The following is a 17,351-nucleotide window of genomic DNA, read 5'->3' as shown; positions in this document are numbered from 1 at the left end:
CAAGTAATTAATATAAATTGATTATACAAAATTAAAGACAAAATCTTGAAAATTTATCAGCTGTAATTATTTTTTACAAACAGATATCAGGAACGACTTAGCTATAAGTTGGATCGGTAAAACTAGATACTTTATATTGAGTGTAGTTTTATGTTGCCCTTTCCATGAATTTCTGTGATTTTATATTCATTTATAGAAATAAAAAAGAAATACCATATTTTATCAGAACAAGATAAAAAAAACCTCATATCTATTTATACAATATTTTGAAGAAGTCAATATGGTCCAAAGATCCCCTTTTACCATCTTCTCATGCATTCTCTGCGTGACTTGAATCATACGAGGGTTAAACGTTACGAGATGGCTGAGCAGAGAACACAGGCCGAAGTTATCCATAATTCAATGCCAGAAGATGATCCGAACTCTAATTCGGATTTCTCTTCAGCTGCCAAACCAAGATGGGGTCCACAGCACGCTGGTGCAAAGGAATTGGCGTCCCATTACTCGTCAGGTGAGCCAGAAAGTGGGCAAGCCCTTGACGACCGGTGTTTTGTAACCTGTTTACCTAAAAGTTTTGCTTTATTAAATAACATTATTTGAATGAAATTAATGATTAAAAGCAATTGATGAATTGGAATGAATATCAATGATGGAGCCACAAATCTCTCACTTATCAACTTCAATTTTTTTTTCTTAATTCATATCACAGTAAAATGTATGAGGGATAGAGTTTATTAAATGAAAGCTAATATGAAATTAATTGAAACAGATGTGATTGTGAGATCAATTTTGATTGCTCACACCAGATAGCTCATTTGATAACGCATCAGATCAGAGAATAAAGGGGGGCCTGATAGTGAATTCTGATCTTGTCGTATACATTTATATTACTACCATTCGTTTACCTTTTGTGCCATGACCAACCCCCAATGCAAACAGGTTAAATCCTGCCAGAGGAAACGTTCGTCTTTGAGGACACTGTGTGCACAGATGGTTGACAAAAATGTTATAGTTCATGATAAAAGTATCTGCGAATTTGATTAAGGAATTATTTTTAGGGATAACATTTTGATGTTGGTGCTTTTTTGTTTTTCAGGAAAGAGGCTTCAAGAAACCATCTGCCTTTTAGTGTGTATCACTCTGATGGCTTTCAACTTCATGCAGCTTGTGATGCATTTTAAATCAGAAAACTGGTACACCATCCTTGTATGTTCATGTAGGTACATGTATTTATACTTTTGACAATTAAACAAGATTACTCTGAAAAACTTATATATATACAGTTTAAATTGAGCACATACATTATTTCAATTTGAAGTGTTCACCAGGTTGGGTGCTATTTCCTAATCAAGGGAGCATCTTGCTGCAACGGAATAATTCCTCTTTACAGTGATAAAAACACTGACACAAATGTGTAGTTATAACCCGCTCAGTGAGCGCCCTATATAGTGATTAGTCCGTCTGTCTGTTCGAGATCTCTTGTCCGAAGCATATCTTCTCTACCCTTGGCCCAATCTGACTTATACCTCACCTACAGAGTGCCTTTGGGTAAGGATGTGCAGTGACATTGAACCTCGTATGTTTCTAGGTCTAAGGCAGAAGTCATAGCAACTCACAGAATTATATGGAAAATTCTTGTCCAGAGCATATCTTCTCTCCCCTTGGTCCAAACTGACCCATACTTCACTCACAAAATGCCTATGGTCAAAGGATGTACAGTGATCTTGAATCAAGCTGGTAGATCAAGGGTCAAGGTCAAATCAAACCAAGCAAAAATCCTTTTTTGAGAGCATATAAAGTATCCTCTCTACTTAGCCTTACTTGGCTCATGCTTCACATAATCAGAGCTTTTGAGTAAATGATGTGCAGAGACCTTGAACCAAGTTTCAAGGTCAAATGTGGTCATAGCAGAATTAAATGAAAAATCCTTTTCTGGAGTATATCTCCCTTAGGTCCAATCTGGCTCATAGTCTACCCACAGGATGCCTGTGATCAAAGGGTATGCTGTGGCCTTGAATGATATTTGTGGGTCAAGTTTCAAGGTCATATCGGATCATACAAAAATCCTTTTGAGAGCGTATATACACTCTCCACTTGGCCCTATTTGGCACATTTATCACATATAACTTATCAGTGTTTTCCCCAGGCCGTTTTTGCATTGCGGTACTGCCATGCATTGAAGATCCCCCGCCATGCATTGAAGATCCCCCGCCATGCATCACACAGTGCCACCATGCTTCCCGCTATGCATGTTTATTTAAAAGCAAAATTCTTTTTCCAATTATTTCACATCTTAACTGTAATTACCGGTAGTAGATATAAAATTGTCGTTTCTCGGCTCAAACTTCAGAAAACCACTTGCACCCGCAGTGAGCGCAGTTATCTTTGACATCGATCTCAGCAACGGGGCACACATGGTTTACGGTTAAAAGGACTTAGCGTATGATTGAGATATATTAAAACTGAGTTTATTAATTGGGGAATTAATGCATAAGTAGAGACGTGATTACTTCTTGTTTTAATATAATGTGCTTTTTTCGACATCTCCGCCATTATCGAATGTTTTGGATTTTCCAAGATCTAAAAATAGCACGATGTTCACTCGATGGTCACTCGCTTGGTTTCAATATGCTGCAAGGATATTGGAAACTTGAGAAAATGTACACAATAAAGAAAAAGAAACTACAGTTATTTGCAGGAAATGCACGGATGCGATGTCACATGACTAGAAAGTAGAAACATCGTATATTGTATGCCTATGAAAATGATTGACTGTGTACTTACATATAAACGGGGAAGGGGACTGGTGTCAAGATATCACAGAAACTTTCATATAAACCCCCATTTTTAACAAGAAATATTACCTGCCCAGAATAAGTTGAATCAAGTTTGCTGTAATTGTATGGACTTGTTGTGCCTATATTTCTTGTTCAGCGACCCTATATAAAACCTCCTCTATATAATATGTAGAAGAAGGAGTGGGACAGAAGCTGATGTTGAACTGCCTTGTGAATCTATATTTCTTGTGTTTTGTGAAAACTTGTGAGGACCAACCTCTTAAAAAACTGATTTTGAAAAAAAAAATGCTATTAGTTTTGCCAGAAAAAACCCAGAAAAATTGTATATTAAATATACACAGATATTAAAATATAATTATGAATTGAAATGATACTTGTTGATGAAGATTTCATGAAAATGCATCAATTATAGTACATATCATGTACTACATTTCATCAAATGGTTATATTATCATTATGCGCAGTGATTTCGCGCCGCCTTAGGCGCTTTAATGCCGCACCGCGCGCTTACTCTGACAAACTTCCCCCATGCATCAAAAATTTTCTGTGGAAAACACTGCTAACACAGAGCTTTTGTGTTAATGGTTAGCAGTGACCTTGAACCAAGTCAATGTGAAGGTCAAAGCAGATCTCTCTACATTCAGTTTTAGACCTAGACTATTTCCCATTTGCTTAATCTTGTGCAGATTAAACAAACAAAAAAGTTCTATTACTTACTTACTTATCCTCTTCGCACCAGGAGGAGCATAACTTGATAACGCCGAAACAAGACTTTCCCACTCAACTCTAGCTTTCTTCTTGGTCAGGGACTCGGCCTCTCCCCAAGTCACATGAAGTTCCTCAAGTTTACATTCCACCATTCTGTGCCACATTGTTTTTGGCTTTCCCCATGGTTTTTTTCCCTGGTGGTGTCCATTTTAAGGTGACTTTGGGAGTTCATGCTTTGTCCATCCTAAAGACATGCCCTAGCCATCTGAATCTAAAAAAGTTCCATGCCAGCTGGAAAATGTCCAAATTATAGGTCAAGGTCAAAGCAAATTCTCTGAAATGCTTTTTATCCTATCATCCATTATTTAACATATTTATTTTAGATATCTCCAAAATTGTTGGATCTAATGGCTCTTTATAGAAGAAAATGTTTTATGTTAATTTGAAATGTGTTTTGTTTTGAAGTGTTTGGGATCTTGGTCGCAGACTTCTTTAGTGGATTGGTTCACTGGGGAGCTGATACCTGGGGATCAATAGAAATTCCAGTCATTGGCAAGGTAAGCTGTGGTGGATTTTGATATATATATATATAATATTATGTGTATAATTAGTTAAGTTTACCTGGCTCCACCGTCACCAAAGTTTTCAAATCCCTTAACTCATTCCTCAACTCAAATTCTGAAAGGAAAGTGCATAAACTTGAGGTAAAACCTCAGATTTGAGGCTGAGTACTGGCTTGAGGAAAATTGGTGAAAATTGGTGCTGGTAGTTTATGATAACATGAATAAGAAATACAAGTAGTTAATTTCCTGGAATTTGTAGGATAATTGCAAAATAAATTATATGTGTAAAATGTAAAATCATGATTATATTTTTGCATAGTACAATGCTTTGTTATCCCCTTGTGCAACTTTCTGCATTGGAATATAACATCACTGTGTGTGTGTGTGTGTATGTATTTATGTGTACACTTTGGGCTTATGGGCAAGATTCAAAGAAAACCCTCTTCAAATGTTTCTTTTTTTAAAATGAGTCTTGACAAACCAATTTTTTTTTTACTTACAAGTGGCCAAAGAGAGTTGTTTCCAATAAAATGTTGTTACATGTTCTGAAGATGTCTGAACTTTTGCAGGCCTTTATCCGTCCCTTTAGGGAACACCACATCGACCCCACCTCCATCACTAGACACGACTTCATAGAGACCAATGGAGATAACTTTGCTGTCACGGTCCCCTTTTTGGCCCACATGGCCTACAAGTTTGTCTCGCTGTCTCCAGAAGAAATCAACAAGACCTACAACTGGGAATGCTTTGTATTTTTACTGGCAATTTTTGTCAGTCTAACTAACCAGGTAATTATCTATTTCAATATCAGCCAGCAATCTGTTTTTCAGCACTCTATAGAATTATTGAACAATGATATTTATTGGGGCTCAATTTTCATAGGTACCCTTACCCTCAAATTTACAACCTTAAGGAGTAACAAACTCAGTTATCATTTACTTTGCATGTAGATAGAGCATAATTACAAAGTTTACATTGCAAGGAAACTTTAAATGTTTGATAATCCATAAATTTGCCAATAATCCAAAATCTAAAGGACTGATAAATTAAATGGTTTGTTGGATATCAAAGACGTTCTTTTAAATGAAAGAAATTATTGTCGAAAGAAAAGATGATAAATAATGCTGAAAAGAAAATTTGACAATATTGTGAAGCTGTTGAAGATTTAGAAAGCATAACGAAGTGCACACTCTTTCTTGATTCTTACAAATTATCTACATGGGAATGAAATGAATCCATCTATTAGTTAATGTGATATGTTTCTTTTAACAGTTTCATAAATGGTCCCACACATATTTTGGATTGCCAAAATGGATTACGTTCCTCCAAGATATGCACATAATCCTTCCGAAAAAGCACCACCGTATTCACCATGTGGCACCCCACGAAACTTACTTCTGTATCACCACCGGGTGGCTTAACTATCCGCTGGAGAAAATCGGATTTTGGACATTTCTAGAAGATGTCATCGAAAGAACAACTGGAAATAAACCAAGAGATGATGATTTCAAATGGGCCCAGAAACAAAATTAGTTTTAAAAACAGTTGACAAGTAAAAGATTTTATGTTTACATCTTTGCTAAGATAAGAGAAGTAACTTTGAATAAGGCATTACTATGACTAAAGCAAATAAGAAACAAAGCTTTGGATCTCATCCAAAATATAACGTTCAAAGTGTGTTTTGTTAGCACTACTTTTTCTGTACCCATGACCATCATTTCTAGCACTCCATCTTTTGATACATTTTACCTTAAGAAAAGTGAATGTTTTAATATGCTCTTATATTTTTATTCCATGATTTAGTTTTGCATATGTACACATATCTTACAAGACCAATGTAGATTCTTTTTATTTTCCTGTACATGAACTGAGTGACTGTGCAATAGAACAAGAGAGGACTGTTTTTAATTTATTATGTTTACATGTATGAGATTTTTTTTTTTGGAATGCTATGTTGCTGTAGACAAGAATCGGAACACTATATTTTCTTGATTTATTTTGGCTTAACACTGTACATACCATAACAGTCTATTGGTATGGCTACTGCTTCTGCAAGAAAAAAATAATTACCGGTAAATGCATATTTTTCCCTCTAAAAAATAGTACATGTATATGAATCTTTGAATTGTGTTTCAAATATTACATGTACGCAATAAGATAAAAGATATAAATTTTAAAGGTGGTATTCACACCTGTTCGATGTTATAGAGATTATTGATCTGATTATTTTATTGATCTTTCTATATTAAGGTTATCTTCCAGTATCTGAAAACTAGGGCCCAATGTTTTTCAGTAGAATACCCGGTAGATTATTTATCAAGATGTAAGCTGTACCTGTAAACAAGATACAAAGTATAGGCCGTTCATTGTTCAATTTACATAACACATTTTATAAATAGAAAAGGGTAACAATTTCAGTGTGTGCTTGTTTGTTAGTATTTGTCAGTACCTGTTTTGACACATTAAATACTTTATAAAATGTATGATGTACATTGGAAATGGCATCAAAATATTTTGTTAAGTGTTTCTTGAACCATCAGATAATGCAGGCATTGTTATAAATGGTGTGTAATTTATTTAATTCTAAGGTTTAAATTATGATTTGTGCTTCGTTTGGTTTCTCTTAATGTTAGTTATTCAGTATTGTCAAATAAAATCCCAACAAACATGAGTTCATGCATGTTGTGAGAAGTACCTGGCATTATACCTGCAATATTAACTTTTACTTTATACCTACATGTATATTTAACATTTCATGTCTTAAATTATTTCATTTGCATTCTCTCACCTTTGTTACTTTCATTGTATTGAAATGTACCTTCTGTTTGTTTTAAAAATTCTTAGTTATTGTTTGTAAATTTTGATATTTAAGAAAAATTGTTTTATATTCAAATGTAAATCATCTGTGCTTAAGCATTTGCTAATTTGTTGATCAAAATTTTGTTGTTGTTAAATACTTGCCCAAAGGTATGAAATTTTACAATAGCTGTGCTATGTGGAATTATTTTAGCAATTGGATACAAATGAATGTGTGCCTTGCATATTTGTTGTTTGTCAATCATGAACAAAATATAAATGCTAGTCCAAATGGTATTGGTTATCTTTTGTCCAACTGTTTTGTGTTAAACACCAGTAGGTACACTGTACTTGTAATCTAGAGGTTTCTCCTTGTATTTGTAAAGTTAGGATGTTTCCTTTGTTAAGAAATTTCTGATAAAGAATTCCACATATAATAAATGCAGTGCAAAAAAGTTGCTCTTAGAAAAAATGATGCACTGGTACCAGAAGCATGGGAACTGCATTTCATAAAAATCTGGAAAAAAAAATAACATCAGTCTTGATTTCAATGAAATATATAGGGAAAAAAGAAAAAAAATTGACATACTTTTTTCAAGTGGCAAAGAACTTAAATTCACACCTTACCTACAGGCATCCTTTAGGTTTAATCTGAGCAAGATTATGGTACAAAACTGGACCTTCACATATGATCTAGAAACATAGGTTAAGACCATTGCTCAACCTTTCACTGAAAAGCTTTGTTATGCTAAGTACGAGTCAGATAGGGTAAAGTGGAGAGTAGATGTATTAAATCTGAACAATGATTTTTGTGTGTTCTGATATGACCTCGACCCTAGACAAAGAAATTTGGTTCAAGGTAACTGCCCACCATTTACCCAAGGACACTCTTGAGGTGGAGCATGGGGCAGATTGACCAAGGGGATAGAATATTTGAACAAAAGGATTTTTCAAAAATTTTGCTCAAAATTATGCTGACTTTAACCTTAGACCTAGAAACATGGATCAAGGTCACTGCAAACCCTTTATCCTAAGGCACTCTGTCAGTGAAGTATGAGCCAGATTGGGCTAAGGGGAGAAAATACACTCGAGACAAGTGATCTCAGACCAACAAACAAACTGATCACAATAGGTAGTCAACAGAGCAAACCCTAATGATTTCGTTCTATATTCGGTCTTATTTCCACAAATTTTAAATGGTTAATAAAATCAGTGTATTGTTCCCCACAGAATACACTGCATATTTTTACAAGAAAAATTACTTCAGTTTGAAATGAGTCTCGGATAGCTCATTGGAACAGATTAATGAGCATATCAATGTTTTGGATTAAGGTGTGTCACAATTTACGTCCCTAATTACTTTCCATACATTTTGTGCTACGTTTATAATGTTACTAATTTATTGTTGGAGTTGCTTTCCATAGTTTAAAGCTCACTCAGCCGGTTTTACTAGGCGGGTTCTAATCCCGTGCATTTAAGAATTCAGTCTGGGCGTAGCAATTGGAGAGAGCGGACGTTTTCTACCAGCTCCCTCATTTCATCCTACATGTAATGTATAAGTATAACTGACCAGAGTCCAACTATTCTGGGTAAGTTTGTTTTTATTTTAATGAAACGGATTTAATGCCGTATTTTATTCCTAAAATGGCCAGATAATCTTGTTTTATATTTTCCGTGAGTAATTTGGAAGTATTTCGAAGTAATGTGTGATAATGAGTATTTGCTCATACGAAAACTATTAAGTATAAAGTAAAAGTATGTGTATTGTTGTGATGTAAACATATGTGGCATGTATTTCAGAGTAAGGCGCGTAGTAGTTGCCGTAAAATAAATGTATTTATGTAGTACACAAGTATATGAAAGTGAAGTACGTGTACGAGTCTAGTGATTGTGTAAAGTAAAGTATATGTAGTAAAGTAGTAAAATTATGTACAGCAAAATGTGCAAATATAAGTGTAAATACAGGAAAATGTATTTAGTAGAGTAATGCGCAGTAAAATGCAACTATGAGTAAAATAATGTTATCTGTGTATTTATCATTTCATTTATATTTCAGATCCCTTTTTGTACCTTAATCTCAAGTCTGTTGAAGAATTGGAAATTTATCTGTAAAATCACCTGAATAAAAGCTACGTAAACCTATTGAACGTTATTATTTTGGAGCCGCAACGCCACCCGGCGACAAGGTGGCTCACTACACCTTGAAATATTTTCTCAAATCAGCAGAAAATTACTTGATTATGATAGATATCATAATGGATAAGAAGTATTTAAGTCAAACAGGCAAAAAAATGTGCAATTTTGGGTGAAAAATTACATTTTCGAAAATTTGATTCAGTAAACGTGAACAAAAGCTCCAGGCGGATTTGAACTCATGATCTGCGGTTCAGAAGCCCAATACTTTAACCACTGACCTACGACGATATACAACCTAATCGAACGATATAAACAGTTTAGCAAAACATTTAAATCACCATCTTGTGACGTAGTGTCTTAAAAAGTATAAGACTAGGTGTAGTGAGGTACCTTAAATCCTGCCAGTTTTTTCCCACCCATATTTTTCTGTTCTCTTGGTAAACATTGTAAATATTTTTGTTACATTAATGTAAAATAATCTAAGATCTTTCAGCATTTTCTGAGCATTGTGGCAGTTTTCCTGTTGTTACTAACTCTCCGGAGGAATCCCTATGATCAATAAACATATAACTCCGATTGATTATTATGTAAAACAGTTTAATGTGGTAGTTTACAGATTAAATACAAATCATTAATACATGATTATCAACAGTTGGTTAAACTAACCAATTTTTACACAATTTTCAAAGTTGCATAAAAGATGACTTCATTCTGATTAACTTACAATTTAAAATTAGCGACATATTTGCAATGATTATCAAAAATAGTTCATTTCAGTCTACACATAACCTTGCCACAATGTGCAGGGCCTACATATTATTCACCAATAAACTTGAACCTGCATACACAAGAGCAAAGCCAGCCATACTGATCAAGCTATGAGAATACAATGCACATTTTAATCACAAGCCTCTAAACTGGCCCTATTTCTTCTCCATTTTGAAAAATCAATAACAAAACATATGATTTGTTGATAATTCAATTCATTTTTTTTTTTCAAAGTTTCATGAATACATTCAAATTCTGATAATAAAGGATTACAAAAGATGTACAAATTTGTAGTTGCAGATAAAATGTTTAATTATGGCACAAATAAAGAAAAAAAATCACTAACAATTCATATGTAAAAAGGAAATGCTGTGAATGTATTAAAAAGTTCAAAGACCCATAATTTTCATCCATAGTTTTTAATTAATATAATAACAATACATGTTGCTGTCCACTGTACCCTACCCAATTTAAAAGAAGGCAAGTAAAAATAAGTTCAGATTATAATTCAAAATTTTAAGACATGTAATAAAGATATATGGGAAATTAACATCTTTGCAGTACACTTTATTATAATTAATTGTCAATTTATCACTCAAAAAAACCCAAACTATCAGCGTGAATAGTCTATACATGGAACAACCTGGCACTCAGTAATGCAAAGAAAAATTCACCATAAACACTTGAAAAAAAAATTAATGCAATCATAATATGCATAATTGATTTTCCCCTCTTTAGTAAAAAAGGAATTTTTAAATCACTTTAAAACATTTGATTCTTGCATCAACTTAGTTATAACAATGCATCTCTCAAACCTGCATGAAACAAAATGATTTGATAAAAAGGATAAAAGAAAAAAAAAACAATCTTACAAAGGAAAATACATCAAAAACTGCAAATTTTACAGAAACGCTCATAGTTAACTGGTGTAGAAAAGTTCTCCTGTTATTCGAGGTCCATTTGGATTAACCTCCCTTGTCTCATACTCGTAAGTAATCACAGTTTCCCCAGCAGTGGAAGGAACAATAACAGTACGGACAGCTCGCTCTGTTTCAAGTTGGGAAGTGGGATTCCATGGACGATTGATGTCTGTATCATTCTGACCGTTGTACGCAACATGGTAGTCTACAGTCCCATAATGCTCTACCACTTCCTCTTGAGAGTAGCTTGGAACGACCAGAACAGGCTCTTCTAGGGTTTGAATCATACTCTCTGATTTGATTTTTTTCTGAGGAGGTTGGTAGGAAGGTTCCCTTGGCTTGCGTTCCTTGACAGGGTTGATTTTCATTCCTTCTGTGGGTTTTTGTAGGTCTTCTTCTTTCACATACAGGCCCATAACAGCTGCTATGCCTTCGTATTTTTCATCATCATAATGTTCAGGATGATTGAGTTTCGAGTGGGCACGGAATTCATTGACAGTGTTCGAACCCCACTCACAAAACTTGCAGGGATAGATGAACAATCCTTCATGTTTCTTTGTTTTCATGATGTGCTTGCGAATGTTTTCATGAGTGTTACAAGAATAATCACAATATGGACACTTGTAAGGTTTAGAACCTATGTGAATTCTCATGTGACGTCGAAGATGAGTCCTGGTACCGGCCTTGTAGGTGCAGTATTCGCAATGAAAATTCCTCTCGCCAGTGTGTGTTCGACTGTGGCGTAAAAGTCTATTCTTTGTCCCAGCTGAATATCCACACTGGTCGCAGAGGAAGGGGCGGAGCTTAGTATGGGATTTCATGTGAGCATCAAGTTCATTGGCAAAATAAAAACTCCAATGGCAATCTTTCTCTGTGCATTTGAACTTTTTCTCTCCATGTCTGCGCATATGGTGCTTCAGCTGCCTTTGGAGGTAAAAAGACATGCCGCATACATCACACATCAGCTTCTGAACTCCCTGTTTTTCCATCGCATGCTGCCTCATGTGTTCACGATAGGACTCTACCTTCTTGTACTTTTTCCCACAAATATCACAACTCCTTTCCGTCAACCCTAAGTGAGTCAGCAGGTGACGCCTAAGGGACAGTGGCGACATAAAACCCTGGCTGCAATAGCGACATTTAAATGGTCGATCACCGGAATGCAGACGAAGGTGCTCCAACATGTAATCCTTCTTCAATTCCTTATTACACTCAATACAAGGTATCCTCTCGTTGCGTTCACAATTCTTCACCCTCTCTAGGAAGTCCTTGTACTTCTCCCAAGTGATGTCTGGTCTTCCTAGCTCCTTCACCAACAGTTCCTCAGAGTTTGGATGTAGATGATACACATCAATGTGGAACTGCTTCCAGGCTTCGTCTGTGAACCTCTTATTACAAATGTGACAATGGTAGATGCTGGTCTCCCCTTCCATATTTGTGTTGTTGTCCTCCACATGAGCTAAATTGGCTTGGTGCTGCTTACCAGAGTAGTGGAGCTTGAGAGCTTTCTCATTGAGGAAAGTTATGTCACAAAGCTCGCAGACAAGAATTTCCTTGGAATGAACATCCATGTAATGAGGTCTGAGATCAGCGTACTTGTTGACCATGAAATCGCAGTGGTTGCACTTGAAGACCTTCTCTTGCACCGGTTTGTCTGCTGGTTTTCTGCCTCGTTTCTTGTAGGGCCCTCTAGGCTTTTTCAAATGGTGATTGTTGTGCGCTCGCTCATACATTCCTGGAACATCTGGTTTCTGGGTATTGTATTTTAGCTTGGTATATTCATTACCCTCGTCTTCCTCCACCTCTTTTTTGGTCTCCTCAATTTTCATCTCCTTCTCAATGTCTTCCTCCTTCACATCATTTTCCTCTTTCACGTCTTCTGATTTTTCTTCCTTCTTACCTCCCTTATTTGCCAAGTACCTCATCATCTCCTTCTTCTTATGTTTCTTGCTCTTCATGTGCTGTGAGAAGCTGTTTCTTCCAGACAACACTTTGTTGCAGAGTTCGCATATAGCTGCATCACTGTCTCCATGCCGTCGATTCATGTGAATCACAAAGGCATTGTATGTCTTAAACTTTCTATTGTTGCATTCTGCACAGGAGAAATCGCCAACTTCATCTATCTGACAGTCCCCAATGATGTGACCTACAGGGTTGAGCTCCTTTTTGTGCTTTGATCTGATGTGTCTTTTCATGTGAACTCTTGAGTGCATTTTCTTTTTGCAAAACTTGCATGCTGCCATGAACCATTTTTCTTTGATTATGCAGAGTTTCCTCCCTTTCAATGCAGCTTCTCTGTGACTCAAGTTATTTGTCATGTGATCGACCAAATCCTCGTTGGCATGACTGCTGTACTGACACATTGTACAGATCAATTCTCCTGGCAGTTTCTTACATTGATTTCTATGTCCACTTTCTTTCAAGTGAACAACTAAATCACTTTCTTGGTTGAAATAGTACTGACATAGTCCACATTGAAAAGGACTAAGTCTTACAATGAATTTATGGTACTGGTCAAGAATCCTGATCGTATCTTTCTCTCCTTTAGTCCTATTCTTATGCTTCCTGGACAACAAGTGTCTTGTTAATACATACAAGTTGGCAAATTTTTGATCACATATTTTGCACTCTGGTTCAATAACTTCCCGTTCACGTTTCACTGGTTCCTCAGCAACTTTTGCTTCTTCGCTTTCCTTAACGCTAGGGGCTTCCTCCCCCTCCTCCTTTGTGGCAGTCTCTGATGGTACTGGGGCAGATGTTGCAGTTTCCTCTTTACTTTCCTTTTCATCTTCAACCTTTGACCCAGAATCTTCTACAGTCCCTTCCACTTCTTCTGCCACTGATTCCTCTGCATCTTCGTAAATCTTTTTCCCAGATCTTTTTCTTTTCTTATGCGTTTTGCCATTACAATGAGCAGAATATGTGAATCTAGATTTGAAACTTATGTTACAAGAGTTGCAGTAATAGTCTGAAGCAGTCTCACTAGTTTTGGGTTTTGCATGCTTGCCTTTTCCTTTTCCGCCAACTTCTCTATCCATGCCTGGTTTCCACTTTCCACCAGTACTGATAATAGTCCTTTGTGATCTCCACTTTCCGCCTTTGGTTTGATGGGGACTTTCACCTGGCTTCCACTTTCCATGAGTGTAATCTGGAGGTGGATGTTCATCTTCGGAATCGTCAGAAAATGCTTCCTCTAAGAAATCTTCATCAAAATCTAAATCATCATCACTGAAATTAAGACTATTGAGAATGTTTGAGATTGGAAGTTCATTTATACTATTATGACCTTGATCATCAAACATGCTTTCATTCTGTCCAGACTCTTTAGACGTGGAAGATTTACTTTGAAGGGCAAGAGAAGAGAAGAAATTTGGCTTATCCTTACTCCCAGCATCATTCATCACCTCATTTGGATCCACACCGTGACCATTACTTGGACTAAATATGTCATTCTTCACAGTGGAGAAATCAATGACAACAGACAAATCTTGCTCGGAAATTGTTACAGATGGTTGAGAGTTTGGAAGGCTCTCTTGCTGAATGACCAGATTCTGACCAACGCCGCTGTGCTGCATCATCAGGTTTTGAGGAATGGGATCCGAGTTCAGACTTGTGCATTCTGTCGACAAGGTTGCCTCGGATTGATGGAGGGGTGCCTCTGAGGAAGCTAGAGCTCTCTCCTGTTCAGACGTCGGTTGACACTGACTGGCCAGCAGGTGCAGCCCTCCCAGATGCTGCATGTATTCCTCTGACTTGTCACTGGCTACCACCACCGTCTCCACGGCCTGGGATGGTATCTGGGTGGTGCTGTTTGACACCTGGACCTGAGTTTGGCTGGAGGAATTGCTGGAAGATGTGGGAGTGGGTAGTTTTCTCCCCGGACAGTCGTATTTCTTGTGGTTGACATAGTTGATGAGGCCTACTACTGTGGACTGGCAGACCAGACACACATGCATATCATAGACCTCCTCCTCCATCTGAAATACACACCAAATATCTCAGTAAAAAATGAATTACCAGTATTTTAGAACCATTTTAACAAGAGCTTGGACTTTCGTTAGTTGTGTCAAACAGCAATGTGACGTAGGTCTGTCTATTTCATTGCTGCCCATTCAGCCATGGCTCTTTGAAATCAACAAGATTTGTCTGGCTTTTGAGCTAAGACTGCGCAATCGGTGTCTATTTCGCTTGAAACCGCGTCATTTTTAACTTGTTTTGAAGCAAAAAATAGATAGCTACGTCCTACCGAAAGCCCAAGGTCTTGTTAAAATGGTTCTAAATATTAACTCAGCATAACAGGTTTAAAGCAGATTTTTTTTCTCAAAAATCTCTAATGTACTTTATTATAAACCTGAATCTTCTTGGAGGTCTTTTCAATTGACTGTTATTTGGTTTTGTATAAAAACTGTTTAGAAATCTTATTGGTTTTAAACAGAACTTATATTTCAAAAGTTTTCCCAAGAAGCCAGGTGATAAACCTTTCGCTATACAACAACAATTCTGTTCCTTTTGTCTTTTAATCTGTTTACATGAATTCATTAACAATTGTAAACATAAGTAATTAAGATTAACTAATAAGAGAGAATTGTACCTTTGTTTGTGTATATTTGTTCCCTCTATGAGATGAAAATTTCTTAATGCAACCTGTAAGTAAAGAAATAAAGACTTAAATGTATTGAATAGCTTTTATAAGGAAATATTTATATTGCATTGCAATTCAAATAAACCAAAAATAAGACTAGATTAGCAAACTGTTTATTGAAAGCAGCTTCAAATATATATGAATTACATACATTAATTAAAATTTCCATCTGCCCCTTGATGAATAGAGAAAAAAAATTGTCAAGATGAAGTAATGTGTTTATGCAAAGTGAAGGGCAGCTGTTAACACATTTATACCTAAGAAATAATTGTTTATGACAAATGGTTACATTTAAAACAAATGACCAAGGCCTGCCCCTGTCTCGCATCGAGACAGCTGCTCAAAATGACACAAGAGATACGTCTTCAACTGACAACTACTTATAAGTTTTAAATCCTGTCACAGAAATTCACACTACCAGCCTGATCATTTTTCACTTAAAAAAAGGGAAAAGAAGCAAAAGAAAGCTCCTCTATCAAGCAAGACAGGTTGTCATGTGGCCATCTTGGTTTTCAGTCATCAACTGCAACTGTCTCAATCGAGGTGCGTCAAATTTTACCTCAGAATTTGAAGGTGAAGGTCATCTCTAATCCCTCTCTAGAAATTATGCTTCAGTAGCTGTAAATCTTTCTACATTTCTGTAGCTATTGGTGTCATCATCAACCTGGAAAAAAAAGTTATACAACTATATATTCCATAAATTTCATAAATGCAAGCTAGTGCACATTTTTTAAAATCAATTGGGGGTAGGGGGGGGAGAGGGAGGTGAAGTGTACAGTACATTCATATGCATATATTTCAAATTCTCAAACATGTTAAAATCATAAGATTACCGTAAGCATACCGCTTTTCTGATTTCTTTCTTAAATGTTATTGATCTGCCCTGACCCATGGGTCATGCTTTGGATAAACCTGAATTTAAACTACCTAAGGATGCTTTCATACTTAACTGACAAATCATCACTTTGTTTTTTCATTAAACAAAAGATTTTTAAGGATTTTCTTCACATAAATTATTCTTAATTAATCAAAATTTAATATCATGTTCTGAAGATATTTTTTTTTACATTTTTTACTGTTTATTTCTATGGAAAAGTTTGAAGCACCTTTCAAATTTAAACACTTGAATCAATACTTCTAGATGATGCTACCTAATAAATATGACAAATCATGGCTTTTCGGGTTTTTTTTAAAGAAATATATCAATATAAAATTTCTTGTATATTTCTATGTTAATGTTTAATCCCCTCTTGTGGCTATTGGGTTATGAGTTGAACTGATTTAAATCAACACTACCGGTATATATAAAACAGCTCTGACACAAGATTCACATTCTTTAGCCCCTAAGGCCTAAAAAAAGAAGATGTGTGTTTAGGGTAGTTTGACCTTACCCACAAAAATGCCCCGATCCTACCATTTTTAGATGTCTGTTTTTATCCGATTGTGAATTTTATATTATTTCTATTAAAAAAATCTGTTTTTGGCACAAACAAACATTCTTAGGATTCATGCAGAAAAAAATATGATAAAATAAAAAAAAATCCCTACCTACCTATAAACCTAATTTTTTCATCAGTGTTACCCTAAGCACACAATTTTTTTTATAGGCCTAACTCTAATGAAGAAAAGAACTACCCTAGGTACAGTTTCAGTCATATTTAGCCCTGTTTTAGAGTGATAATTAAAATTAATCATTTCAATTATCACAAGAAATTGAAATGTAACATTTATTTACACAAAAAATACCTATCAACTAAGAAATTGTAAGGAGTTATTTGATCAAACTTTCACGTCAAGGGTAATTGTGACATCATAAACAGTGCATTTTCCCATAATTTTCATAAAACAAAGCAGAAGATACCAATTCTTTCATAGAAAACTATGTCTGCAGATGTCGCCCACGATAAAACTCACATTATAACTTTTTCGTGTGATATCACATAAAATATATAAATTTCGTTGTGGGCGATGGCTGCAGACACATTTTTCTGTTTAAACAACTAAGAGAAAATGTGCCATT

The 17,351-nt window shown here is 35.7% G+C and overlaps 2 protein-coding genes across 3 annotated transcripts in view; one reads left to right on the top strand and one right to left on the bottom strand.

Moving 5' to 3' along the window:
- Window positions 1-313: 313 nt before the first annotated feature.
- Window positions 314-7,162, top strand: LOC105329576 (plasmanylethanolamine desaturase 1). The gene is made up of 5 exons (XM_011430861.4): window positions 314-511; window positions 1,097-1,216; window positions 3,972-4,063; window positions 4,639-4,857; window positions 5,342-7,162. Exons 1-5 carry the CDS (start codon window positions 361-363, stop codon window positions 5,600-5,602), a joined length of 843 nt encoding a protein of 280 aa, XP_011429163.2. The 5' UTR covers window positions 314-360; the 3' UTR covers window positions 5,603-7,162.
- Window positions 7,163-9,577: 2,415 nt separating this feature from the next.
- Window positions 9,578-17,351, bottom strand: part of LOC105329577 (zinc finger protein 62) — a 9,563-nt gene continuing 1,789 nt past the window's right edge. For both annotated transcript variants that reach the window (XM_011430862.4, XM_066078787.1), the window contains exons 2-4: window positions 15,891-15,995; window positions 15,281-15,333; window positions 9,578-14,666 (exon numbers count right to left, since the gene is read on the bottom strand). In XM_011430862.4, the coding sequence (XP_011429164.3) occupies window positions 10,689-14,666 (3,978 nt within the window). In that variant the 5' untranslated portion in view covers window positions 15,281-15,333; window positions 15,891-15,995 and the 3' untranslated portion in view covers window positions 9,578-10,688. The remainder of the gene's footprint in view (window positions 14,667-15,280; window positions 15,334-15,890; window positions 15,996-17,351) is intronic.

The sequence above is a fragment of the Magallana gigas genome, chromosome 3, assembly GCF_963853765.1.
Source record: "Magallana gigas chromosome 3, xbMagGiga1.1, whole genome shotgun sequence".
Classification (NCBI taxonomy): Eukaryota; Metazoa; Mollusca; class Bivalvia; order Ostreida; family Ostreidae; genus Magallana; species Magallana gigas.
Note: the sequence above shows the minus strand (reverse complement) of the source record. Positions and strands in the feature narration are given on the sequence as shown.

What these genes read in the sequence shown, in the direction of transcription:
- LOC105329576 (XM_011430861.4), top strand. Translation starts at nt 361, where the DNA reads ATGGCTGAGCAGAGAACACAGGCCGAAGTTATCCATAATTCAATGCCA. An exon ending in GGCGTCCCATTACTCGTCAG is followed by an intron (nt 512 to 1,096) that starts GTGAGCCAGAAA and finishes TTTGTTTTTCAG; the next exon opens with GAAAGAGGCTTCAAGAAACC. An exon ending in AAATTCCAGTCATTGGCAAG is followed by an intron (nt 4,064 to 4,638) that starts GTAAGCTGTGGT and finishes GAACTTTTGCAG; the next exon opens with GCCTTTATCCGTCCCTTTAG.